Raw genomic sequence first — 25,349 nt, 5'->3', positions numbered from 1 at the left:
TCCTATTGTAGCCTCTGAAAAAAAGATTTTTCCATTTCCAACTGAATCATGAAGGGGTGCAACGAAATGTAAAATGGCAAGTAGCTTTTTCTTGCAATCCACATGATTGGCTTTCCTGCAGTGAAGTGACTTTGCAACTTCCTTCCTAGTTATTTTTCTGTTTGATAGCACCAAAAATGTCTCAAGATTTTGAATTTGTCAACACCTCCAGCCTAATAGTAACTAATTTGGATGGTAACCAAGGTAATGCTAACAGAACATATTTCAATCAGGTGTCATAAATTTAAAGCCAAAGTAATCACAACAGCCAATCAGAGAAAAGGAAAATATCGCAACAAACCATTAAGAATTACAGTTAAGTGTAAGTAAACCGCTCAAAATGCAGGAAAATAGGAAGCAAAAATTGTTGAGAGGATGGCACTAGTTTTCAAGACAAATCACAGAGTGCAGAAAAGTAAAACCAATATAATCCTTGATTACTAAGGACACTCAATTGATAATTGCTCTATTCAAGTTGTAGTTGGTGAGTCAATTATCACCACAGTGGGGCCCGTTGTAAAGTGCAGATGGAAAAACCCCAATTGATACCTACCCTACATAGGTTATTAATTATCATTATTATTTATATCATTACTATTATTATGAATATTATCATGTCATAGATCAATATGCATGAATTTCATAGTCAAAATATACCATCTAAAATACATACAGATTAAACAGACTCACAGTTATGACTACGTTCAAGGTCGCTAATATAAACCTAGACTAGTTCAAGGAAAAAAAATTACGGAGGCCTATCCATCATAGACAATTGAGCGTTTTCTCTGAGCTATCAGTTTCTTTCCCTCTCTGTCGAAAATGCACTGCTTGAGCACAATCCACAACTTTTCACTCCATCGAGTTTTTCGTTCGCTGTTTTAACTAATACTGAGACCGTTTATCGTCTACAAATCGTTATCGAGTAGAACATCCGTAAAATTATCCAATATTTTCATCTTTAGACCAAACTTTTCATCCAGTGAAATCTTATAAAATACTTTCATTATTTTTCTTTCGGAAGTTTTTGTGGTGCCTCCTTCCTTTTCTGTTCTCCATGCTGAATGTTATCCACAACATTTCTTTCAGCGTAACCTCGGCCATGTTCAACTGGATTCTTATTTTGTCCCGCCTCCTTCTTCGTTTTCCCTTTGCGTGAATGACCGGTTGAATGAAGGCTGTCGTCGTAGTTGTACTCCTCAAAATCGTCGTTTTGTTCCATATTCATCGAAAGCTTGTAGAAAGAAAGGACCGGCGATGGCTATTTCAATGATAAGGGAAAGGTGATTTCCCCGGAGGCTCTCTGACCTGTGTGAAAATGATGACTTTGTTAAATTCTCACTCATTTGATTACGCTTGATGGGAACTATGGGAAAAAATTCAATATGCAAGTATTGACGTATGTATTAGCTTGCATTAGCATAACTTAGCTCAAAGTGAGGGAATCGATCTGTGGTCTTCCTCAGTCAGATACGTCATGATATATTAACGTAATTTTGTTCACCTTCATTACTTGATATATGGTGTCATTGATTCAGAAAGGTTTTTGTCATGGCTTGCTTTCACAAGAGTAAGATCTTGGCCATTTTGTATTCTGTGGTGTGCCTAAACGAAGTGTTGTGCAGCAATGAAGTAAAAGCTGTGTCCGAAGGTTCCGTCAAGTATGAAGGAACTATAAATATTAAGATGCCAGGCACTCGTCCACTAAAGGTAACGTTCTTCTGATTTACAAGATGTGTAACTGAACTGATTTTACTTTACGTTAAATAGGTTGTAATTTTGACTTACAGCGTTTCGTTAAGCATCAGTGGCACCATCGCTACCGAGAGGATAGCCTCGTACTTTTCTCATTTCCTCTTCTTGAAACGGTATTTTGCTAAGTAATACGATGATTACTTTGTTTTGGGTTGCATTGAAAACTTAAAATTGCGTACTACTAATAAAAAAGTTTGGAAACGAAGGATCTTTTTACTTTAACCTTTACTCTGTCCAGTACGTAATTTGGTATGCATGATGCCGATGTCGCTTTAAGCTTCTGAAATGTTTTATAAAACTCTATTTCACACTGAAAATGTTCCATTGCTTTTTCAGTTTTTCAATTTTCTTAAATCTTTGGAGCCCATTCTTCCGGTTTGTAGTTATTGTAATACGTTTATTTATTTGAGCTAATACGATTCATTGTCGACTACCTAGATCTGAATTTTAACGTCAACTTCTGTGAGTTCGAAAGTATGAATTAGTCAAATAGAAAGTCTAATGAAATGGAGGATTAGTCGCAACGTTTCCACTGGGGTATGCAGTTAATTTGCCAACACCAAACTCGCCACTGCTGAGAGTCAAATTGCCACTGGTGATTTCGTGAAAGTAAATTTTTGCTGTTAAATTACCTCAATGCTGTGGTAACGATCAATGAGTTAACATATAATGGTAATAGGACCGAGTGGAGTCCAATTCAGTCTGTAATCATACGAGTGATTAACAAAATTGGACGATCACAAAGAGGGAGTCTGATTTGTTAATCTTGAGTATGATTATTGACAAAATTGGACGACAAAAAGTCCTGCTACCAATTAATAAAAATTAATGACAAAATTTGAAAGAAACTACTGACATCAATTGTATATATTCATAAAATTATCAACAGTTAACTCAGCTAAATGTGAGACAACAGCGCCCGCTCATGACGCATTCTATTCTCCACTTACATAGGCATGACTAGTTAACTGTCCCTTTAACTGTCCTATTACACTGTCCAATTACAAGCATGATGCATACACTGTCCTATTAGTGCTCAAATCAGGCTGGTGACAACCAATCACCTTCAAGAATTTTGTTATAGTTTTGATTAGGGCTGAAATTGCTCAAAATGCATTTCAAATTCGCTTCAAAATACCTTCTTCAGGTTAAGTAACTTGACTGTTTTACTACAACTTAGCTTTCATTTTATGTGATAAATGGTGGCAGTTTGACTCCCAGTCACTCCTATACTGCTGGTCTTTGTTAGGCACTGAGTTTTAAGATTACATGCCGCTACATGTAGCACCTTGGTTTGATGTTTTTGGTGGGTTATAGCATCTTTTGAGTTGTTGAGGCAAAGAGTATATTGAAAATGAACTGCAAAAATTTAGTTGGAGGCCCATGTCATTTCAAATGTTCATCAAATGTTTAAGGTACTAAGGGTAAAACTTTTGTACATTTGGTGGTGAAATCTGTTACAAAAGAATTCATGCTTGTGTTTTTCGGAGGACAGGTGAAGTTGTGAGAATGCAAGGTTTAGGAAAGGGATTGCAGTTCTCTCCTACAAAACTGTTATATGTTTCCTTATAAATAAGTTAAGAAACTTTCAAATTGGTGTTGTATCAAGATGTTGCTCTCTAGTTGGCCAGGTTGTCCCTTGTCATCTCCTGTTTTCTTTGCTATAGCTAGAGGTGATTCATTGATTACATGTAGAGTTGAAGGAGGGTTCTTTGGTCAATATTTGCAAGAGCTATAAATTATATGTGTCAGCAATCTCAAATCTGTTTTTTTTAACAGCCTTTATTTTTTTGTTTAGTTAATATACTGTTGTGGCACTCTTCTGTCTGATGTGACCTCTTTATGTGTTATGTTAACCAATAAAATACAGTAAACTTCCCTCTTGGGCTACCATTCTTGGTTTGGTGAAAAGTGGTAGCTGAAGCAAAAAGCTGATCAGGTCCTCCTTCCATTTATTGCATGTCTCATAAGGTAATTGAAAGAAAGTTCTACAAGAAAATGTATCTGCTAAATCAGTCGATTTACATTATACTACGTTAGAATATCCACTAGTTCATTCTTGGTTTTTGGGATCTGCAATATTGACATTGAAATGTGTTTTGTGATAAATCACATGAAACCACCTTGAAAACTCTCATTTACTCTGTTATATAAAGGGAAAACTTAGTATTTCAGTATTTCCTTTGTAAGACAGATCTCTCTGACATCTGAGTAACCCTTTTAACATTTCTTAATATGGTAACCCTATCTCTTACAGAAAGATACATATCTTTGTACGGCTTTACAGCTGCCACCTTTGAAGCAGTATATAGGTAAGTAATATACCCAAGATACATTTTGTACAGATTAAAAGATTATTTATCTACAAACATCACACTGGATAAAACCTGCTGGGTTTATTGGAACTACAGAATTACCTTTATTTTGCTATGTTCTAAAGGTATTATTATGGAAAAAGATATATATCTTTGTATGTTCTAAAGGCACTATTTTGTAAAAGAAAAAAGTGTCCACAAAGGTTGAAAAATTCAGAGTGTGGTTTGGGTGAGACAAAACAATTTATACACATGTATAAATTGTGTTGTCTATTTGGTAAGAGAATATGTACAGATTTGTCCGAGAACATCATCTGTTCCAAGTTGCTAATGTTTTTCTGAGAGCAAAGCTTAAAGAAAGCTGTGAGCTTCAGGGAACAGAAAATGTCCAAGGACAAATATATGGGTATATTTTAGTGGAAAACAGAAGCTTTTGCATGTGCTATCCTTAAAATATTTTGCAACACGCAAAAAAAATGTTTATTAACAGTTTTGGTGCTTGGGATGAGTGTTCTCTGGTACAACTTTATGAACAAATAAATATTTCTCTTCTTCTGTGACTGCTATAAAATGCTCTCTTATCTTGAGATAAATTTAATATCATTTGGTTGATATCTTGAGATATTCCCCTGTTTTAGCTGGGGGATATTTGGTTATGTGATACATTTAGACCAATGAGGCTTGAGCAAAAATATTTGATTGATCATAAACGTGTATGTAGGTGCCTGTCTTTTTACATTAAAAAAATGTTATGCACAAGGCAGATAGATTTCAACTTATCAAATGACACAAACATCATCATTTCAGCTTCTGAAAGCAGCATATTAGTGTAAAGTTGAGACAAGTTATTGTTATATCCTCTAGAAACAGTTTTCTTTTAATTTGTTCGGTCAATGCCTGTGCCAAATAAGACATTTTTTCAAGCTTTTTTGTGCAATTGCTAAAATGGCAGCTCACCTGTGAAGATCATGGCTTTATTTGATTTTCAATGAGCAGATGAAATGAAATTAATTTCATTACCATTTGTCCTGCTCTTCTAGTTTCATTTTTTTTACATGAACATGCCTAGAGTTGTAGTTCAACTTAATAATTTTGTTTGCACATTTTGTTTTTGTTATTATTATTATTGATATTCCTTACTTCACATGTCTACATACACCTCTTACTAACTGAGTTTTAGCATGCCGCACAGAGAAATTAGGCCCACTAAATTGACCAATCATAGTGTACAAGTAACTCAGAGATATAATAAAGTCTATGACAAGATTCAATTAATTGAATTCAATCAATTGAATCACTTGTCATTGGATTAATTGAATGAACTGATAAAACAATCATCATGGTTTTTTGTCACTGTTTTTTAGTTCGATTAGAACCAAATGCAACTCAGCAGACAGCACATCACATGTTGCTGTATGGTTGTAGGTCACCAGGAGCCCAACTTTCTAGCTGGTGAGTTTGATTAATGTCGGTGATTGATCAGGTGATTATGGAGGTGTATGTATGTACTTCAGTTGGTCCAGGATTGCATCATATTTGGCCATAGTCTCCCTTGATCAAAGACTGGTGGACTTACTCTCAGAATGGCCTCCCAAAGGGGAACAACAGAAATACAGTCTTAATGATAATAAAATCAAGTTACATCTATCTTAATGCACGTTTTAGTGTGTAGTATTGCCAAGTATTTTGATGAGCCCATAGGGCAAGTCAAAATACAAACAACTAGTAAAAATACTCATTAATACTACGCACCAAAACATTTAATGAGTTATTTATTATCCAAGTGCTTTTTTTTTCGCAAAGTATTCCTGCTCATTTTTCATAAGGCTGGAAAAGCAAAGCAGATAAAGAAGCATAGCATGCGTAGCCAACTGGTTAAACAGGTTTTTTTACATAGCAAAATAACTAACTGTCCACACAACTATTTGCACCTTATTTGTACTCCACTTTGTGCAGTTGGATAATAATGAAAGTTACTGGTAGTAATTGTTTACAACAGTAATCATACAATGTTTTCAAGGGATCTCTTGCAGGTTATTAATGTAAAGTATATCATTCTCAAACATTGTGACAAATAGTTAGACTGCATACATGTATTCCAGTCATTTATAACTTAGTGTTATTACAAGGTAACAGGTTAAAGTAGGCTGTTGCTCTAACCTAATGTGCACTTACTTGTTGCAGCCTTTGAATGTTTGATGAACTCTCAGATTCTGTAGGAGAAAATAATTTCCTAAACAATTAGAAAAATCCTTTGACAGTTTGGAAAGGATCTACCTCAAAGAACAATTTATTTCTAAAACTACCTATACTATCACATATACATTAGTATACATGTGTCAAAAAATCAATATAGTGGGTATACATGTAGTTGAATGCCAAAAATACTATTTAGCATGCAATCAGTGATTAACACTCATCTCACCCCACACTAGTTGGAAAATTCAAATGTTTGAACAGTATTTGTACATTTCATGCCAGGAATTGTCAAAGGGGACCCTGTAATGGTGAACAGAACATTCTTTATGCTTGGGCAAAGGATGCACCCTCTAGAAACTTACCCAAAGGTTAGCAGTACATTGTACACAGATGGTAGCAAATGAATTAACAGAATGTATTGGGAACCTTTGGGGATTTTTAAGTGAATCAATTACATCCATGAAGCATTATTCACATTTGCTTTATTATAGAATCAGATGAAAGATGTAGCCCCTCTAAGTAGTGAGTTGTGGTGAATGAGTTTGTACCAGAACTAAATGAGCTTGTGGTTTTCAAACTTAAAACTGAACCTGCAACTCAAAAATATAACAAAAGCATTGTTTCTTGGAGATACCAACCACTTTGAAAATCAAGTTTATTTTAAGCAATCTACCATTATAGAGTTACACAAGAAGAGAGAGATTCAAAACAGTAACCAATGAAATATATGACTAAAGCACTACACTGAAAAATAATATTGCTGAGAGATAAATGTAATTATTGTATCCAATAATCATTTTTGCTCATATTTAACTATAGATGTTGGAATTGGTGTTGGAGGAGATTCGGGAATCAAATATCTTGTGTTACAAGTGCACTATGCATCTGCAACTCCTTTCAAAGGTAACCTAACCACAGCTATATACTCCATTCCACACTTAAATGAAGAATACAGCCATATAGCATTTATTTTAAGTAATTTTGGTGGGACTGTATGTACAGTGTGTAAGAAATGTTGATGTGGGAATAATCTGTTAAACATGATATGAACCCCATTCTGTCAATTTACTAAATGTAAAATGTACTTTTGGCAATAAGTTTATCAATAGTGGAACACCAGAGTACTGACTGAATGTAAAATGACATGTACATGTAATCGTGAATGAATGTGATGCATGTTCATTTCACTGAGCCTTGTCTATTAGGACAAGCTGCTTAAAGAGATGTCATGTAAACTCTCTTTTGCATGTATTTCTATTCATCCATTGGAAAGAATGATATATACTGATTTCTTCTAACTTTTGAAAGGCTGAAAATAATATGATGACTATAGATAATCTTACCCAGATTCAAGTATTGCACTTGAGATCATGAAACACATTTGATATTGATGATCACTTATGTTAGGTTTAAGGGAAGTTTATTGAAGGCTCTTAGAAAAATGTTTTACCACTTAGGGGGAGCCAAAGACTTCTCAGGATTTACTCTTCACACCAGTCAACACCAGTTAGTACAAGTTCAGTTATGAATATTTGTAAATGTTCTGCATTCAATTAAGAATATAGTTCTGTACGATTTTAGAAGTAAATCATTACAAATCAGATTTTTGTACTGTTTGCATTGATTGTGTTAAAGCACATAGAACTTGTTCTTTCAATGGAAATGCAAAGATAAAACATCCAGCCACATTTATGATTCTGTAGTCACAGGTATGATTTTCTACTATTTACTTATTGTATACTGTCTTATTCATTTGAAATAAAGATATAAACAAGATTAACAACTATAGAATGAAATAAATATCAGTGTTCAGGGTTTTACAGCATCAAAATTGATAAAAAACTTATACATTATGTTTTGCTTTATCATTTTCTGTTGTAGACTTCCGTATGAAGCAGGAATATATCTTCTTTGGGCAGGCAGGGGCTCCATTCCTCCAGAAACATCAGGTTGGTTTATGTGGTTCTCAACTTGTTGACACCTACAGGTACACCAGCAGCTACACTTGTGCCTGCCATGCCAAATGCTTGTATTGTTTCAGAGCCAATTTCTCTCCTTGTTCCTCCACCAAGTAGAATTGTATTAGACAATCACATACTGGTAATTTTGGTGACAGATGAAGGCCTTAAACTGAAACAGGAGTACTGTTTGAACTACAAAGTGTCCTAGACAGGATGTGGTATACAATCTTTCTTATGTCCCACCTTCATGTTTAGTAGCTTTGCTCCTGCTCAGATTATCTATCTCAACCCCTCAAACTTGCACTTTGTTTGAAGTCAAATGAATCTAGAAGCTATATTTTTAATTTTGTTTGTTTGAAACATTGATATGGGAGTGTACAAATATTTGCAGCCTAGCACTATTATTTTTCACTCATGATGGAAGGAAAATTTACAATATTTATACTTTATTTTTCAGGCATGCATGTTGATGTGGGTTGTACATACAATGAACCTGAGCCAATGTTTGCTTTTGCATTTCGCACTCATGCTCATAAACTTGGTATGTGAAAGGTTAAGAGCTATTGAAAAGACGTAACATACTAGTATTGCCTCCAGGAATTGTTGAGTTTAATGTAGAATTAAGATTTTAGGGAGAAGAAAAAAAAGCTATCGAAATCATGTTTGCGACCATTTGATTGTGAATTACGCCTACTAATCTCTCATCTCTTTGCCATAAACTGTAGGTGTAACAGCTAGATTCATTTAACTCTTAGAAGAAATACACTCACAATTTATGAGAGTTAGCCTAAAGTAGTTGCACGGTTAATTACCTGAAACTTTTAATGTAGGCCTAGAAAGATGCAACCTTCATAAAACTCTCATTGTATGTTTTCACTCATGAAAGGTTCTTATATGCTTTTCATCTGTTTTAGCAAAAGTGATAACTGGTTACAGGATTCGCAATGGTGTGTGGACTTTGCTAGGAAAGGGAAACCCTCAGGCTCCACAGGTGAATAATGTTGTTTGTTTGTTTGTTGGTTATATTCTGTCATATTTCTTTTGGTGAACACTTGCATGGCCTGTGCACATCTGCACACTTAATTCCATCAAAGGAAGTCATACATGCTATGAGTTCTTTCCCATTCTACACAACTGATAAATGAAATTTGCAGCCTTCTCATCAATCATTTTAACAAAAACTAATTTTGTTCTTCTTTTTGCTTGTTTGGAACTAGTATTTTAGCAGCAAGTGGACATTGTTAGTATAAAACTTGACATGTTGAAAGCCCATTTCTGAATTGAGTCATGGAGGGATGCTTATTAATAGAGGGCCATTATTTCCATGTGTTTTTGTCCTCAACATAACAAGGTCCATGTTTCAAGAAAACTCCAAATTTAGTTGTTATTAAGATACCATTGGGCCTGATCTTTCCACCAAACGCAATTCGTACTTGGCACGGAGTTACTTGTAGTTTTTCAGTGTTTTACAGTCATTACATTTTGGTAATCTCCTAATCAACTCTACAAATTTCACTGTGATTATGATGGGTGTCCAAACGCAGTAATGGCAAATCATGGCCAGCAATGGTCATTGGTGGAAGTTCGACTATAGTTCCTCTTGATACTGTGCACAAAAATACATATTCAGAGAAAAGGTCCATCGAGGGTTGTTAAGAACGCGGTATTGTTAAATAAGGGGTAACCTTTGTTTGAATAGCCGGCCGTAATATTTTGAAATTTTGATGACTGATTGCCTTCTAGGCCTTCTGTCCAATGGAATCAACAATTGAGATTAAAGAGGGAGATATGTTGGTGAGTGATGCTTTGTTATAGTCTGTGAAATGTTACGTTGTCCTTAGTGGATAATAATTAGTTGTGTTCTACATTATGATTTTTCAGGCGGCTCGTTGCACATATGATTCGAAAGGACATGACATACAGAGAGTCATTCACATGGGGTAAGCCATGTGTTTGTATGGATAACAGAGAATATCAACTTTGAGCTTAGGAACGTCACAGGGCTCAGATACAGGAAAAGTTAGAATAACTTGCGAGTTAAAAGTGCTTTTGAAGTTCTGGTGCTAACTACGGGTGTAGTGTACAGTAGTGTATCAGAAGCCCCTGATCTGATAGGTAATTATCAAATTTACGCACAAATTGTTATTAAACGGTCACAAGCTTCCCTCAGTGGGTCTACAAAAATATATTATGTTGAATGTAGGGCCATAAGTAATGAGAGTAAAAGGCTGTTGAAAAGAAGAATTAAACGTCTTTTCTGCTGTTATGTTTCAGGCCATCCGGCGATGATGAGATGTGCAATTTTTATATTATGTACTACAGCAGTGCAGGTCGTTTGAAGTATTCTGGTGGAGACTGTGGGCAGCAAAACCATCCAAATGTTTTTAAGAATTTCCCTCCCGACTCTGATACACCTTTAACAGGTTCAAAAGATTTGAAGGATCGAGAAAGTAGTGTCCCCATGATTAGCACTTCAGCAGAGCGCAACACAACAAATCCAGAGCAGACACCCGAAAAAGAAACCGCTTTGGTGCCTGTCTCTCTCAAAGTATCAACTGATTCACCAACTCATGGAAAAAGTCAAGGATTTGATATTTCTGACTTAGGATCTGCTAAGGAGGAATCGCCATCAGCCAAAGCAGAAGCACAAGTCGGCACTAAACCTCCTCAGGAACTTCCCGCTTTTGAAAAAAGTCAGTCTCTTATTCCTGTCACAACATCTACACCAGTTCTTCCTGTAACTCAGTCCACAGATGAAAAGGAACTTCGGGTGGTGTTAGATTGGCCAAGCTTCACTGCAATGGAAACGAGTAAACTGGGAGAAGTAACAGGAGTTTCACTAGATTCCACGGGGCAGGTTGTTGTGTTTCATCGCGGCAGCAGAACGTGGAATGAAAAGTGAGTCATCAAACAAATTCCAGATCATTAACCCTTTAACTCTCACGAGTGACCAAGACAGAATTTCTCCTTACAATATCAAGCAGACAAGTGATGAGAATAAAGAAAAATATCAATTAGGGGATTATAGGTTGATCCAATACCAATTTCTCCACGCTAACATCACAAGAACTGTATGGTAGACAGTAAGGAGAATTACTAATGAGATCTTGGGAGTTAAAGGGTTAAGAATAAAATAACTGAACATTTTCATAGAGTTATAGAAAGTTGTTTTCATTCATGGAATATGAGAGATTGTTGATAATTAGCACGATCGTGAAATAAGTAAGATGTTATTCGTTTTTGTTGCGAGTGTTTGACAGACGTTCGGATTCGCGCTCTGATGTTCTGTTATGAGCTACAGAGAACTCGATAATAGGCGAGGCCATTATCGCATTTAAGTTCATATTATCGTTTGCAAGGCTAAGATCAACAACGTCGAAAGTTGAGTAAGGAAATAGCATACGAAAGATAGTGAACTTTATCCTTGGTATTGGTGAAAAAGAAAGATGTCGTCCTTTTTGTCACGAGCATGGGACAGTACTGATGGATGCAATAGAATTCTTTTCTGTTTCTTCTTTGTGCCGATCCTAGCACTACTGAGGACGCTTGTTATTTATAACGCTCTCAATGGTTTAGCTCGCTAGCGATTTGTTCATTTAAGGTCTTATTTCTTGACTCTCATTTCACAGTACATTTGACTCTTCTCATGTGTTTCAAAATGCTGACATTGAGGGTACCATCAAAGAACACACCGTGTGGATCATAGACTCCTTGACTGGAAAAATAAGGGGATTTTGGGGCAAAGACATGTAAGTAAACAAACTGCTAAAACTTTTAACCCATAATGAAAACAGAGTTTAGTATAGAACGTTGACCTGAAACCCCTTTGATAGGTGCGATTTGGAAAACCTGGCTGTTTTTAAAGAAGACTTAAAATAATTGGTTTTTGTTGTACATAATGTGAAGCCTTTTTTAGCTTTGCATGATAATGATGAGGAATGCGACTCTGAGAACTCTCTTGAACATTCTACATTGCAAATTTTTAAGTAACCACGTCTTGTTTTAACGGCATTGAGATGTACTGTTTGAATCTCGTTTCGCGTTCATTATGCTACCGCAGGTTTTTCTTACCTCATGGTTTGACAGTTGACCATGAAGATAATCTGTGGCTGACCGATGTAGGAAGTCATCAGGTTTGTAAAGTTGTGTGTTACGTACCGCAGTGTCCTAACTCGACAACAGTAATTGGTTTTAAGAAAGGCTAGCCATAGAAAATCGAGTTGATAACAACACTTCTGTTGCTATAGGTTTTCAAGTTTTCGCCTCTTGGAAGGAGTACTAAGCTCATGTTGTCGTTGGGGGACAAATTGGTACCAGGCTCTGATAGATCCAGATTCTGCCAACCTACCTCTGTGGCTGTGGACAGAAATGGAGAGTTCTTTGTTGCAGATGGGTACGCTGGCATATCTTAAATTGCCTTTATTACACTTCACTTCTGTTATATTTCATTCATAGAATACCTCGGTTAAAGTTTTTGGGTACAATAACTTTAAAGATGCATGCCGGCTGAAAAAAGAAGGGGAAAAACCTTGTACTCGCGGCAAACCATAACTACACACAAGGTCTATGAGTTGAAGAATCTTTAAAAAATCATGTCTGCTAATGGGTTCCTTGATATAATCCCGCTTTTAAGCTAGAGATAGCGTTGCACGTTGTATTACAATAAACCTCTATCTCACTTTTTACGCATATTTTGTGAAAGTTTTAGTTCTTAATATTTTTATTTCTTTTACTTGTTTTATTATTTGAGTGTTTGTTTCCTTTTTCATTGTAATAGGTACTGCAACTCTCGTATTCTAAAGTTCTCTGCTGATGGAAAGCTGTTGAGTTCATGGGGGGAAAGGTCCCTTTCTGGTCCAGGTAATATCGGTCTTTTGTCTCGCCCTTTTGTTTTTCCTTCGATTTTTCTGATCCATTAGCTCTTTCCTAATGGACTATGCACTGTTTTTGTTTTTATGTTGGTAAGGTCTTCCTGCCCTAGGTTCATTATCAATCCCGCACAGTCTCTCCTTGGATCAGTCAAGTCACACGCTGTATGTTGCCGATAGGGAGAATGGCCGTGTTCAATCGATTAGCTCTATCTCTGGGACCTTTGTCGATGAAATAATTCTGCCAGAGTTTGGGGGAAAGGTTTTTGCCGTGGATTACAGCGTCAGTAAACGTACGTGTTTTTGTTTCTTTGTCCAAGAAAGTCAGTTTCTCCTGATGGTTTCTTTCGGTAAGTTCACGAAGATAATCTTTTGTTTCAGAGGGTGGAGTCCTACACGTTGTCAGTGGACGAAGTCAGATAAAAGGAGTCCAAAATGTTCCGGTTCAGGGATTCACAATCAGAGTCGCTGACAAAGTCATATTACAGACATGGCCTTCTGACGAAGAACAGGTAATCGCTGTTCATCTTGTTTGAGGCCAGAGAGGCCAGTCCCATTTTTATTATCTCTCCTTCCTTTTGAGACAATAAGTATTTAACTGAGGTTATTTTTCTTATTTGGTGTAGGCCTTAGTCTATCCTCATGATGTGGCATCCTCTGTCGATGGAAGTGATGTCTATGTGGTAGAGATTAGTCCCAGTAGAATTTTGAAACTATCGTCAAAACGTCAAGTCGGTTGGTATTTGTTTAATATTTATGGTTTATGCTCAGACGTTTACTTTGACGTATTTGGAAAGTTCTAAACTAAAGGACGCGTTTTTAGAAAGTCTTGCTTTGTATGCACGTCTGCACGCGTCCACATGCATTTATTTTGCTAAATGCCCTTATTTGATGTTTATTTAAGATTCTTTCAGTAACAAGACTTCAACTACTCCATTGAATATTGAACCCGCTAAAACAGGTGATCGTGTGGTCAGTCAAGGTAGTCACTCTATTCCAGGGAAAAGTATAGACGAATTTAATCCTCAGCAGGGAGAGAGTGAAAATACGTCCCCAAAAGGCAAGTCAACTCACCGAGCGTCTGCCGATCCAGATCAACTAAAGAAATATGGAAAGGACCCTTCACTTCCCTCTGTTTCAAGTACTGGTACCATTGGGCTGTCCAGTCCAAACCCAACTGAAACAGTTACTGTGAAAAACAATTCTGCTAGTGGACCGCAAGACGACACTTCGAGCAGTGACAGCAATGTTGACATAACTGCTGGTATCATTCCCGCTCTCATCATCCTGTCAGTCCTAGCAGTTCCTATTGTATTTCTGCTCCTTATCAGTATAACCCTACGCGTGCGTGCCTACCGCCGAGACAAGCGCAACCAAATGAGCGATTTCCATGGAGGCCGGAAAGATTTTTCAGTGGGTAGGACAAGGGGATGGTGGTCTTACATGAACTGCTTTGACAGGCAAAAGTACAAATTCAACCGAGTTACTTTGCAGGACTTTTACAGTGATTCTGATAGTGATGGGGTCTGAATCTGAAGAAGATAGCTCTGAACTGAGCGAACGAGGAGTTTTTGACTGCTAGTGAAAGACTTTGTTACCAAAATGATCATGATAATTAGGCATAACGGAATATTTTTAAAAATTTACGCGTTTATGGGAGAGAAACAAGCACAAAAATTATCAGTGAGACCACTCTACCGCTATTCTTGACTCTGATCCGTGCAATAGACTAATACCCAGTCCACAATGGTCTAGTAAATTATTATCTGTAAGGATGGTTATATGTGGCCTCTAGATAGTACAACTTATGTGTGCTTATGATCTAAAAAATCTTCATTGAAATTACTTCCTAAGAAATGAGCACAATCCCCTTGTGTTTGGTAATACATAATTTTTTAATTGCTTTTTGGTGATTTAGTATTGTTGTATTAGAGTCTCTTTACACGATCAGGCTAGTTACTTAACCCGGATTGCATCACCACGAAGGGTAACCCTTCAGCAGCCAAATATTTTGTTTTGAGTAAGACCTCGGGCCGAGCCGGCCCTCTGTCGAAACCTGGGATGAGCCGGTTTGTGGGGTTGAAGAAATGTCCTAATATTTTGTTGTAGATATTGGCTCAAACGCCATCTTAGTAGACACTTAAAACCAAACACCCATTTCTGTTTCGTCTCTGTTGTTATTTCTACATCATGACTTACCATTATTCGGTTACACCTGACCTTTTTGTCTCTCCCTTGAAGTCCATGTCATGAGGTTTTTCGTTGGTATAAAGGTTGAGGCGGGTTAGTTTCCATCAAACCATATTCTGGTGCAGATTGGCAGCCCGCGCTTGTGTCATAGGTTCACATTCAACCGACTCTTTATTATGATTCAACCCAGGTTCGTGTAAAAAAGGTCCTAAGCCATGGTGTTTGCTATTTGATGCATGCGATGGATTTCATGAAAACTGCATTAAAAGGGTCAGAATAATTCAAAATTAAGAGAACAAACAATCGATAACTTGGAAACGCGAGCTTAGGAACATTTATGGTATTGCTTACTTTTATTGCAAGGTTTTCGAAGGAGTCCTTGTACCTTGTTAACTCGCCTTAACCTGGAAAGAAAGGTTTTAAAGTATCATACATGTAGATATGTTTTTTTTTTTTTTAATAAAAGATTATGCAAATTTATATCTTAGCTAACTCTTCTCTAAGTGGTAATTTAGAAAAGCTCCCTTTGCATGTCTATCCGCATGAGACCAGGTACACATTCCTTTTATTAAATATTTTGCGTACCAAGCATACTCTCGTTGGTCGATAGGTATGTTTGCCACAGAACAGGTTAAAAAAAAGTCCTTCAAGGTCAGGGAAAAGTTAGGAAATTTCACTTTGAGTCAGGGAAGTATTATCTCTGAAAGAAATCGGGGAAAAGTGAAATTTCAAGTAATTACGAAGAAGTGTATCTTGTCTTGAACCTTTCCACGGTGAAATATGGTGCCTCTTTTCTTCTACACCTGCTTCTTCATTGTATTGAGTTCTATGTGATATCACACCAACTTTATGAAAGAATATATGGAAAAAACATGAATAATCTTGATAACTGAAAAATTGTAATGAGACATCTTCAAATAATTATCTAAAGTCTATCTAAAATAATTTGTTATTTTAGATCATACAGATCTAGGAAAAAAAAATCTGTTAGTTTTTGGTATTCTTTATTTGAATATCTCATCTCCCTATGAGATTTCAGCTAATTTTCTGATTTAATGTCTAAGATTATGACTCATTTCATACATTAGTGTTGGACTGTTCTTCATTCGTCTTGTTTCTGATGTGTCTCGCCCTAGTTCTCTGATCATATCTGTAACACTAGTTGTACAGTTTTCATTCTAAAGACAAAAACGAGCTGCTTTTCTCTGTACTCTTTCCAGCGTGGCGACATCTTTCCTTAATGCTTTCCTTCTTGTGACGTCGATGTTACTCGTGTACGTTATTTGGTAAAGTGACAAATTCCTTATAACTAAATCCTTTCCCATTGTAGACTATCGCCGCATTCGACCAGAGTATGGTATCCTGCAAGTTTAACGTTACACAGAAAAAAGTGACAGAGAGCTCATCAAATTATAGGTCTTTTATTTTCTTTTGACACCTGACCTGTCGACAACACAGTTCGTGTCAACCATTTCCACATTTGGTCGTCATTCGTAAAACTCGTCGATCTTTCCTATTATTTGCTCAGCGCACCTACCACAGTATAGTAACACATGGGTGAGTCCGAGAGAACTTTCCTTCTTCTAGGGCTAGAGGTGTATTTCAAGTGCGATAATGACTTTGTTTGTTTAATTTTATACACCATAATGTGATCATCTCAATACAAGGATTTCATGTGACTTATAAGCGTCGTATGTAGCTTTGCAGTAGTGATATCATGGGTGTTTCGTTTTTCAAGATGATGTGTTAAGATCATGTTATGAAAGAAGCGAGCTTGTTCTCGCAAATGGACAGAACTACTTTTTTGGTCAAGGGAAGTGGAGTAACGCGTGTCACATGTCGAAAGAGAGATCAAAATGATTGATTTAGAAAGAGGATTGTTTCTTTATTATAAATCATGTTTGTGAGTTATACTCCCGTTTTGGACAAGGAGAATAAGCCATTAGTGTGTGGAAAATTTTGTCTCGAAGAGAAGTCTCGACGTTGGCACCCGAAATCTGAGAATTTTAAGTTCAGGTTTTGTTTTTTTTGGAATCAGAGCAGGCGGTCGAGCAGCAACATAACACAGGCGCATGAGATCAGGAGCCTTTCTTTTTTTTTTTTAGTTCAATCATAATAAACAACTTACTTTTAGAAGCAATTGTTACAAAAACGTGCTAAGAAACTGGTACATATACATGTGAATCTATTTATTTAAAAAAAAAAAAACAGAATAGGAAAATAGAAACTACGAGTGTGGTACACTGTGCTCGCTGTGATAGTGCGTCAAAGGTGTCGGATTGCGTCCGGGAGGTATTAGAAGATAACATTGGCACGCTAAACTTTAAAGTAATACCCTATACCGAAAACCGCGATATGATGAATCGCCAATTGGCTCAAAAACCGCTCTTCCTCGGCTCAAATTCAGCTGATTCTGCATGCAACTAATTTACAAGTTAGCGACGGAAATATGAAATAAGAGTACTAAAATTTGTTTTTCTCGAATTGCTGAGATCACGTAGGGATATGTAAGAGGGCATAACTTAATGATGTAAATAAAATGTTGAAACAATTACGCTTGAAATAGTTACGCTTGTTTTTTCCTTGTGGTGTTTTTGAGTGCCAATGAGTAAAACTGAAGGACGGTTGCAAGTTATGGACGCATCATTATGATAGTCATTCCATCAATCAATATCATGTCTCACTTTACGTAAAATATTTGGCTCTTTACTAAAGAAATCGGTATTTTGTGAACGAGGAGCACGCTGTTCGTTAGGCAGCCTCACGGCAAACTCAAAATTTTTAAGAAATATTACAAATAAATCATGGACAGGAGACCTTGTCAATCTATTCTCAATATGTTAAATTGATCAAAGATTAGTGCATTCGTTTTATACTTGTTTTTTCCTTCTGTATGTGTGTTGTAGGGTCCGCTCTCTTAAAAAAAGGCTTATGGGTTCTGATCTTCTGCATCCTAAATGCGGAGCTGAACGCTTCGCAAGGTATGTCAAATTCTTCTTACTAACGAATCCTGACAATTCCTTTAGTAATAAATCCTCTTCTCTAGAATCACTTGGAAGAAACAAAGTTATTTTGAATTCACATGTGTGATAGGCCTCTGTCTTACAATAACTCAGGTGATTGCATTTTAGAATCCGCGTTTTGATTGTCAGCTGACGGAAACCACGATCTAATCAATAGTCACTCAATACGACCTAAATGCCTAATGCACACTGCCTCATAGTTTCATGACGGTTGTCAGTTTGTTGCCAACAGTATGAAAATTTCTGAAAGTTGTTCGATCTTATATGAGGTTTCTTCGTTTCCACAGCGTGTGAAACTGGGTTTTTCCGTTGCGCTAAGTCTGCCTCTTGTCTTACGACCAATTCAAATGCGATGGACATATGGACTGTGAAGATAGCAGTGACGAGCTGGGGGAGGGGGAGGGGTGAGGGGTGAGTTAAACCGCGGGAAGAAAATCGAAAAATGGACAATTTTTCGATTCCAACTATTCTAGGAGGAAATTAAGGACAACCTCGAAACTAGTTATTTCATCTTTTTCGTGTCAAAAGTTCCTCTAGTCAAGAAAAACATATTTTCAAATCAAACACTTTAAAAAGGGCTCGAATTAGTCGGCTTTTGTTGTAAGTTTTTGGAAATTGGATACAAGAATGTCCTGCGCGTTTCTTGCTTGTGACTACATGGTATTGCAATGATGCAACAGAAGTTCATTATTGTTAAAGCCAAGAGGAGAATTTTGTTGAAGCGATTGTTTACTTAAATCCTATTTTGTCGGGGAACATTTGCCATCTCAGCATTAAAGTTCTGCGGGAATTATAGTAATTATATGAATGGTTGCAGTCAAAATGATTGGTTCATTTTATCCCCTTTGACTTGATACTGAAATGTATCACTTATTTGCCTTCCTATTCTCGTAGGATAGAGCAAAACAGTCATATCAGGAAAACTCGGCTGTAACAAATTGTGTCTATTTTTCAGATTTGGAGGGCATCTTCCAAGACTATGGCAGCAAGAAAACTCAACGATTCCCGGTTTACCATACAGTAAAGGGCTTTGATATTCAATTGAGATTCTCCACTGAAACTTGCACGGGGCAATTGGTGGAGATAAAGAGTAAGGACACCAATCATTTCTTGCGTCTGACGCTTCTCGACATAGGCCCCATTCGGATGTCATACAGTACCCCTAACGGTAAGAGCCAATTGAATCTTGCTATGCCATTAAAAGGAGGGTTCTGCGATGGCAAGAGGCGCTCTCTTTGGCTCAGCACCTACCGTGGTGTTGTTTCATTTGGTGTAGACAAAGCTCCTCCAATAAGGTTTTACGTGGCATTCTTAAGAGAACTATTTCCGTCACCAGCAAATATAATTATTGGCAAAGGTCTTCAAGGATGTGTTTCTGGTTCCACGGTTGTCCTTCGCATCAGTAAAACCCAGGAATACCGTGTAGGAACGTCGTCTGGTTGTACTATGAATAGTAAGTACCTTGGGACTCTTTTAATCAGTAGATAATAACAGAAGCATACAACATTAGAAGCACGTTCTTCATCCTTGGAACAAAGGTTTTTTGAACTTGAATATATTGTTAAATCAATCGGCAGAGTAAAGTGCAATACGCGTGGTGAACAACTTTGGTAACATTTTGGACTGTTAAAGTTTTGAAAATTTAAGTTTTTCTGTATAGTCAGCACCATACAATAAGTATACTGTTTGTGAGTATCGATTAATTTATATTTGAGTGGCGTCAATGATAACAATTCACAATAATCGAGAAAGCATTTTAAAAATGGTTGCGAGCCAATAAATTTCGCTCGCTTTTGCGGTATTAAGCGCATGCTCTCGTCTGTTATTTAGAACAGGAGAGGAGATGAAAACAACCTAAGTGAACGTTTTTAATGAAAGCAGATAGGTCTGAGCGGTCGCGGAATTGCAACAAAAAGGCCTAAAGGCAACAAAAAGCCAAAAGGTTTATGGATCACCGATCATGGAGATACTGATCATTGATCATGGAAAACTGAAAACTTTTTTTAGTGAGGCGATACACACAAGAAGTACAGTCTATAGCGCATTGTACATCGCTATCAGCGACTTAGAGCCAAAGACTAGCTGTTAACTGTCAACCTTTTAGTATTCCTTAAGGTCAATTTCCTTTTTTTCTTCTGCTAGAACCCACTACTCAATCTCCGAAGCAAATGCTTGCACAGGTATTGGAAAACTCCGATAAGGTAACAAAGGTAACGACTAAGAAGACAACCTTGATAAGGGGAACTATGACTGAGAACGAGCAAATGTGGATGACAAATTCACTGAAGAAAGTAGCAACGAGAAATCCAGTTCTACCAACGAAAGCTGAGGAAAGTACAACTGAAGTAACATCTCTAAAAAAGGATGCACGCTATACAACAGAAAATCAAGGAAAGGCTACTATTGTGGAAAGTTCTTCGGCATTGACCACTGAAATAGACTTAAGGGTGTCTACAACTGCGACGGGATCAACAACAAGACAAACAACAAGCTTACTTTCCTCTATGGTGACAGGAACACTATCAACAGGTATAGGAAAAGAAAAACTTGAAAAACGCTTGTCAACAGCTGCTCCATTAGTTGATAATAAGTCGAGCAAGAGAAACGAAACGAAGAATGGCAGGGACACAGTACCGACAAACACAGTCAGTTCGCGTTGGAATATTTCAACGCCAGTAATGTCTACAGCAAAACCAGGTATGTTCATTCAGCATAGTCACGAGGGCAGGGTAGGGCTGATAAGGGAAAAGGGATATTATTCATTCCGTTGGACAAATAAGCGCTTTGCCTATTGCTAAGAAATCTGCAAAAAAAGAGATGTAATTATTTTTCATCAGGAAAAACGTGGCTGGTTCCTTGTTATATATCAAGATATCTCAACCGTTGACAGTAATTGGAGCTCTGGAAGAATCCACAATGAGACGAAATGGGTTATCATAAGTGTATCTAAAATAAAATAAACAAGACAGAAAAAATCGCAGAAGTAGACAAGCTAGTTAGATATTTATAAGCGTGGCCTTTGAAAAATTTTGCTCTCGAATGAGACTCAATCGTTTATACGTTTTGTTGCCATTCTCGTGTGTTTTGTTTTGTAGGCGTTTGTGGAGGTGTGCTGATGTCTGTCAAGGGCCAGTTGATGTCACCAGGATACCCAATAGGGTATCCCTCCAACACAACATGTATATGGTCCATCATCTTACCAAGTGATTACCACCTCATCAGTTTTACTTTCCATAAAGTGTACTTAGAGGAGGACAGAAACTGCGTGTAAGTGGCTTTCTCAGATTTTTTTGGAAACTTGTTGCTAAAGAACATTTTTTCGATCCTCTTGATCGTCTGCTAGTAGTTGCAACCTTTGTGCTCAAGACTGTTCGGAGAGCTTTTTCCCAGCCTTGAGCTGTCCGCGTCTATTCAAATTCACTCATATTCAAATCAATGCCAAGGATAGGCGTAAGATTTCTACCATACACTCAGCACGATGTGTTGTTTGTCAATGTCTAAAGTGCTGGCTAAAGTGCTGGCCATAAAATTAATTTCATGTTGTAACCTTTGAGATCATCAGATGGCCGATAGAGCAGAGTGGCCTCTCCTGATGAATATCAGGGTGTAGTCATGCCGCTCAGTATGTTTCAGCAACAGTGGACCTGCAATTAAAACATGTTAAGACATTGCTTCGCAGAACCATGTTCTAAAGCGACTTCAATTTAGCAAAACGTCATCCTAATATTTATGCTATGGGCGATGAAGAGTTGTAGCTAAGAATGAAAAGACATTGTTCTTTTCGACGACCCACCTACCTAAAAATCTCGAGGTCCATCGATTGTTTAAAACCAGGGCACAAATAAGACTATAACTAGCTCGCTGTCTTTAAAAGTCTTCTGAGACTATGTCATGAAAGCTAAATGTTAACACCTATCTTTGAGGAGCACAGATACTTTTTGAACCGAAAATCTTTAGTCATTGTGCTTTTTGCACCGATTTTCCTGGTTTGTGAACTTTTTTATGGCCTAGGTCGTAAAGGGAGACCAAAGCAATTTTACTCATAACTGGTTTTTAGAAAGCACATATCTATTTATTTAATTAAGACAATATATTTGTTTTCAGATATGACTATATTGCTGTGTGCGACATGTTGGGCAATGAAGTGGGTCAGCGGTATTGTGGGTCCATCACGTCTCCTATCCTAAAACACGTCAAAGGCAACATGGCCACAGTTGTTTTCCGTTCAGATTCTGCAAACAGCAAGAAGGGATTTATCTTGTCTTATAAAGGTCGGAAATGCCATAACCCATCGGTTGTGGATGAGTGAAAGATACCTTTAGTATAAGGCATGTAAAAAGCAAATCCAGCTTTGTAGTTAAGAGCCTTCTACTAATTACCTGGTTAGAAAGAACGTTCAAAAAAGTTCACCTGAAGCCACGTAGGAGTTGTAGGTGAAGTCCGTTTAACATAAATTGCGCAATTTGTCGAGTATTTCGGAAATTTTTGATTCCCATAAACCCCTTGAAATTGTTCTCTAAAATGTTCACAAAGTAACAAAACCGGCAGTTTTTAGATAGCAGTAACTGAAAACCTTTCTCAAAGAGTTTCATCGCATTTTTTTATAAACATTACACAGTAATAAACATTTTATCAACAATTCCGTGTGTGCTTGTATCGGAGGAAGATCAAGAGCGTTAAAAGACAATGAGAGTGAGTGAGACAGTGACAGAGACAGTCACAATGAAGTGTCAGTGACACAAACAGTACCAGTGAATGAAAAAGACACTGACCGTGACAGGGACAGTGACAGTGACACGGTCAATGATGGTGATAATGACAGTGATAATGAAAATGAAGTGGGAGTGACAGAGAAAGTGAATGCGATAGAGACAGTGACATTGACATTCAGAGGGACAGTGACAGTGTTAGAAACAGTGACACTGACAGTGCAAGTGACAGAGACAGTGACAATGACAGAGACAGTGGCAGTGAGGGAGTACGACAACGACAACAGAAACAGTTTCGAAGCCAGTGACACAGACAGTGTCACAAATGCGACAAATCAGAGGCAATGTGTCATTTTTTTTCCCGAAAGGTGACTATCCTGTTGAAATGAAATAGACAACCAGCACAACAAACAGCACATTGGAAACTACAAATCGCATTCCATTCACTTTCACATTTCACCCTCACAACTACGCAATTAAATATATCATTCTTAAAAACTTTTAATTACTACAAAATGATTCAGAGACTGGTACATTCTTTTCGCAACTTCCACTTATGTCATTCAAACGTGACAAAATCATAGGCAACTCTGTGGTCAGAGGTAATGACCTGCCTGGAACTTTCAAATGCGCCTGCGCATGATGCAGATCTGTCCTTTCATTCATAAGGTGGAGGAAATGTCGGGACCTGAGAGATCCATCAAGATTAATGATCGATCCGTCAATGTCATCTACTGCATAACTTGCACTTCTTGCCAAAAGCTATACATTGTTGAAACAGGAAGACGACTGGGTGACCGATTCCGAGAACAAAAATGTATTTTTCCTAAATTTATCTTTCAAATCGACACTCTTAATCCCCACGTTATCAACGAACGCTTTTCATTCAACTAGTTTATTCTTGTCTTTCTCGTTACCTGTTCCCACCAATAGCGTAGTTCCATTTTCTGCACGTAAACACACACACAACCCACAATTCCTCCATTTGCTCTGACGAAGGGCTGACACTTGGAACGTCAGCTTTGAAACTCTTCAAGGTGGCCAATTTACGTTATCAACTCAGTTGATAATACCATATTACCTAGTGACAGAAACAGTTACACTGACACTGCCAGTGATAGCAAGTGACATTGTAAGTGACAGTGACAGTGACAGTGGCAATGTGAGTGACAGAAAAAGCGACAGTGATTGTGACAGGCAGTGACACTGACAGACTCAGTGACAGTAACAGAGAAGGTAACATAGACAGTGAGAGTGACTGAAACGCTGCCAAAGCCAGTGACAGAGACGGTGACGGTGACGATGACGATGACGGTGAAAATGAGAATGACATAAACAGTGACTGATGCAATAATGGTGAGAGTGAAAAAAAATTGTGAAAGAGAAAGTGACCGTAGAAGTGGAATTCAGAGTGCCCATACCACTGAGTGAAATAATGACAAAGAAAGCTAGAGTAAATATGAGAGACACAATGACCTTGTGACAGTGACAGTGAGTGACAGAAACAGAAACAGAAACATAAATAATGAGAGTGACAGATATATTCTCTTTCATTTTTCTTAACGGTAATAAAATCATTTATTTATTCTATAATTCTGTAAGCAATACCATTAGTCAATGGGAAGCATTCAATAATGAGCAGACTCTGCTGAAACAATTACTGAAAGGATTCACAAACTTCAACCATCCTGTGAGCAAACAAACTGAATGTTATTACGACACGTTGTGCATGACAATTGGTGGTCACGCTTCAAAATGGACACCACGTCAAAAACTTACTTATGCAGGTAATATTGCTATTTGCAATTAGAAACCGACCTTACTTTAAACATACCTAGCATGGAAAACATACTTTATAACTTTGGGTATGAAATGACCAGACTGGGTACGACTGGGTACAAAATGACCGTGGTCACGAGACGACCCTTGGTACAAAACGACTGGTAACCAAGACATAAGAGTGACAGAGACAAAGAATGGACAGTGACAGTGTTAGAGGCCGAGACAGTGGCAGTCGCAGTAACAGTGATATACCATACCCTCTGCACAGTGTGTCATTTGCTGGTATCTGTAGTGCTGGAAAAAAAAGGAATTTCATGACACAACCCTTAAGACTGTCAGCGGTATGGCTGACAGAACTGACGTCCTGGGAAGAGTGGCCACTCCTAAACATCAGCGTCTGGTCGTACCGCTCAATTCGTTACGTTGCAGACTTTCCATTAAAACAATTAAGCCATTGCTTGGCAGAACCATGTCAGTCTAATCTGATTTCAATTTAGCAAAACGTCAT

At 37.5% G+C, this 25,349-nt stretch overlaps 2 protein-coding genes across 4 annotated transcripts; both read left to right on the top strand.

Moving 5' to 3' along the window:
* Window positions 1-1,407: 1,407 nt before the first annotated feature.
* LOC113668474 (peptidyl-glycine alpha-amidating monooxygenase B) lies at window positions 1,408-15,807 on the top strand. Of its 2 annotated transcripts, none has more exons than XM_027184368.2 (20): window positions 1,408-1,749; window positions 4,052-4,106; window positions 5,474-5,561; window positions 6,591-6,676; window positions 7,128-7,211; window positions 7,766-7,814; window positions 8,190-8,257; window positions 8,727-8,810; window positions 9,184-9,260; window positions 10,013-10,063; window positions 10,151-10,209; window positions 10,544-11,167; window positions 11,899-12,018; window positions 12,330-12,402; window positions 12,517-12,662; window positions 13,047-13,129; window positions 13,236-13,430; window positions 13,519-13,649; window positions 13,764-13,872; window positions 14,042-15,807. In XM_027184368.2, the coding sequence occupies exons 1-20, from the start codon at window positions 1,591-1,593 to the stop codon at window positions 14,665-14,667; spliced, it is 2,967 nt and encodes a 988-aa protein (XP_027040169.2). In that variant the 5' UTR covers window positions 1,408-1,590; the 3' UTR covers window positions 14,668-15,807. The 2 variants fall into 2 exon arrangements, with proteins under 2 accessions (XP_027040169.2, XP_089059890.1); XM_089203764.1 differs by lacking the exon at window positions 1,408-1,749 and adding an exon at window positions 3,593-3,765.
* A 939-nt stretch (window positions 15,808-16,746) lies between these two features.
* On the top strand, window positions 16,747-22,989 carry LOC113668501 (uncharacterized). Of its 2 annotated transcripts, XM_089203767.1 has the most exons (7): window positions 16,761-16,884; window positions 18,234-18,308; window positions 19,306-19,518; window positions 19,687-19,803; window positions 20,493-21,047; window positions 21,446-21,617; window positions 22,455-22,989. In XM_089203767.1, exons 1-7 carry the CDS (start codon window positions 16,881-16,883, stop codon window positions 22,657-22,659), a joined length of 1,341 nt encoding a protein of 446 aa, XP_089059893.1. In that variant the 5' UTR covers window positions 16,761-16,880; the 3' UTR covers window positions 22,660-22,989. The 2 variants fall into 2 exon arrangements, with proteins under 2 accessions (XP_027040212.2, XP_089059893.1); XM_027184411.2 differs by having other exon boundaries at window positions 16,747-16,884; window positions 19,306-19,803.
* Window positions 22,990-25,349: the final 2,360 nt, after the last annotated feature.

Source organism: Pocillopora damicornis, chromosome 4, assembly GCF_964200805.1.
Source record: "Pocillopora damicornis chromosome 4, jaPocDami1.2, whole genome shotgun sequence".
NCBI lineage: Eukaryota > Metazoa > Cnidaria > Anthozoa > Scleractinia > Pocilloporidae > Pocillopora > Pocillopora damicornis.
This window is presented reverse-complemented; position numbering and strand designations above follow the sequence as displayed.

Excerpts from the sequence above, each read along its gene's own strand:
- LOC113668474 (XM_027184368.2), top strand. The coding sequence starts at position 1,591 with ATGGCTTGCTTTCACAAGAGTAAGATCTTGGCCATTTTGTATTCTGTG. Across the intron at positions 1,750-4,051 it reads CAGGCACTCGTCCACTAAAG|AAAGATACATATCTTTGTAC; the intron begins GTAACGTTCTTC and ends TATCTCTTACAG. Across the intron at positions 11,168-11,898 it reads AGCAGAACGTGGAATGAAAA|TACATTTGACTCTTCTCATG; the intron begins GTGAGTCATCAA and ends CTCATTTCACAG.
- LOC113668501 (XM_027184411.2), top strand. Across the intron at positions 19,804-20,492 it reads GTCTGGTTGTACTATGAATA|AACCCACTACTCAATCTCCG; the intron begins GTAAGTACCTTG and ends TTCTTCTGCTAG. Across the intron at positions 21,618-22,454 it reads GAGGAGGACAGAAACTGCGT|ATATGACTATATTGCTGTGT; the intron begins GTAAGTGGCTTT and ends ATTTGTTTTCAG.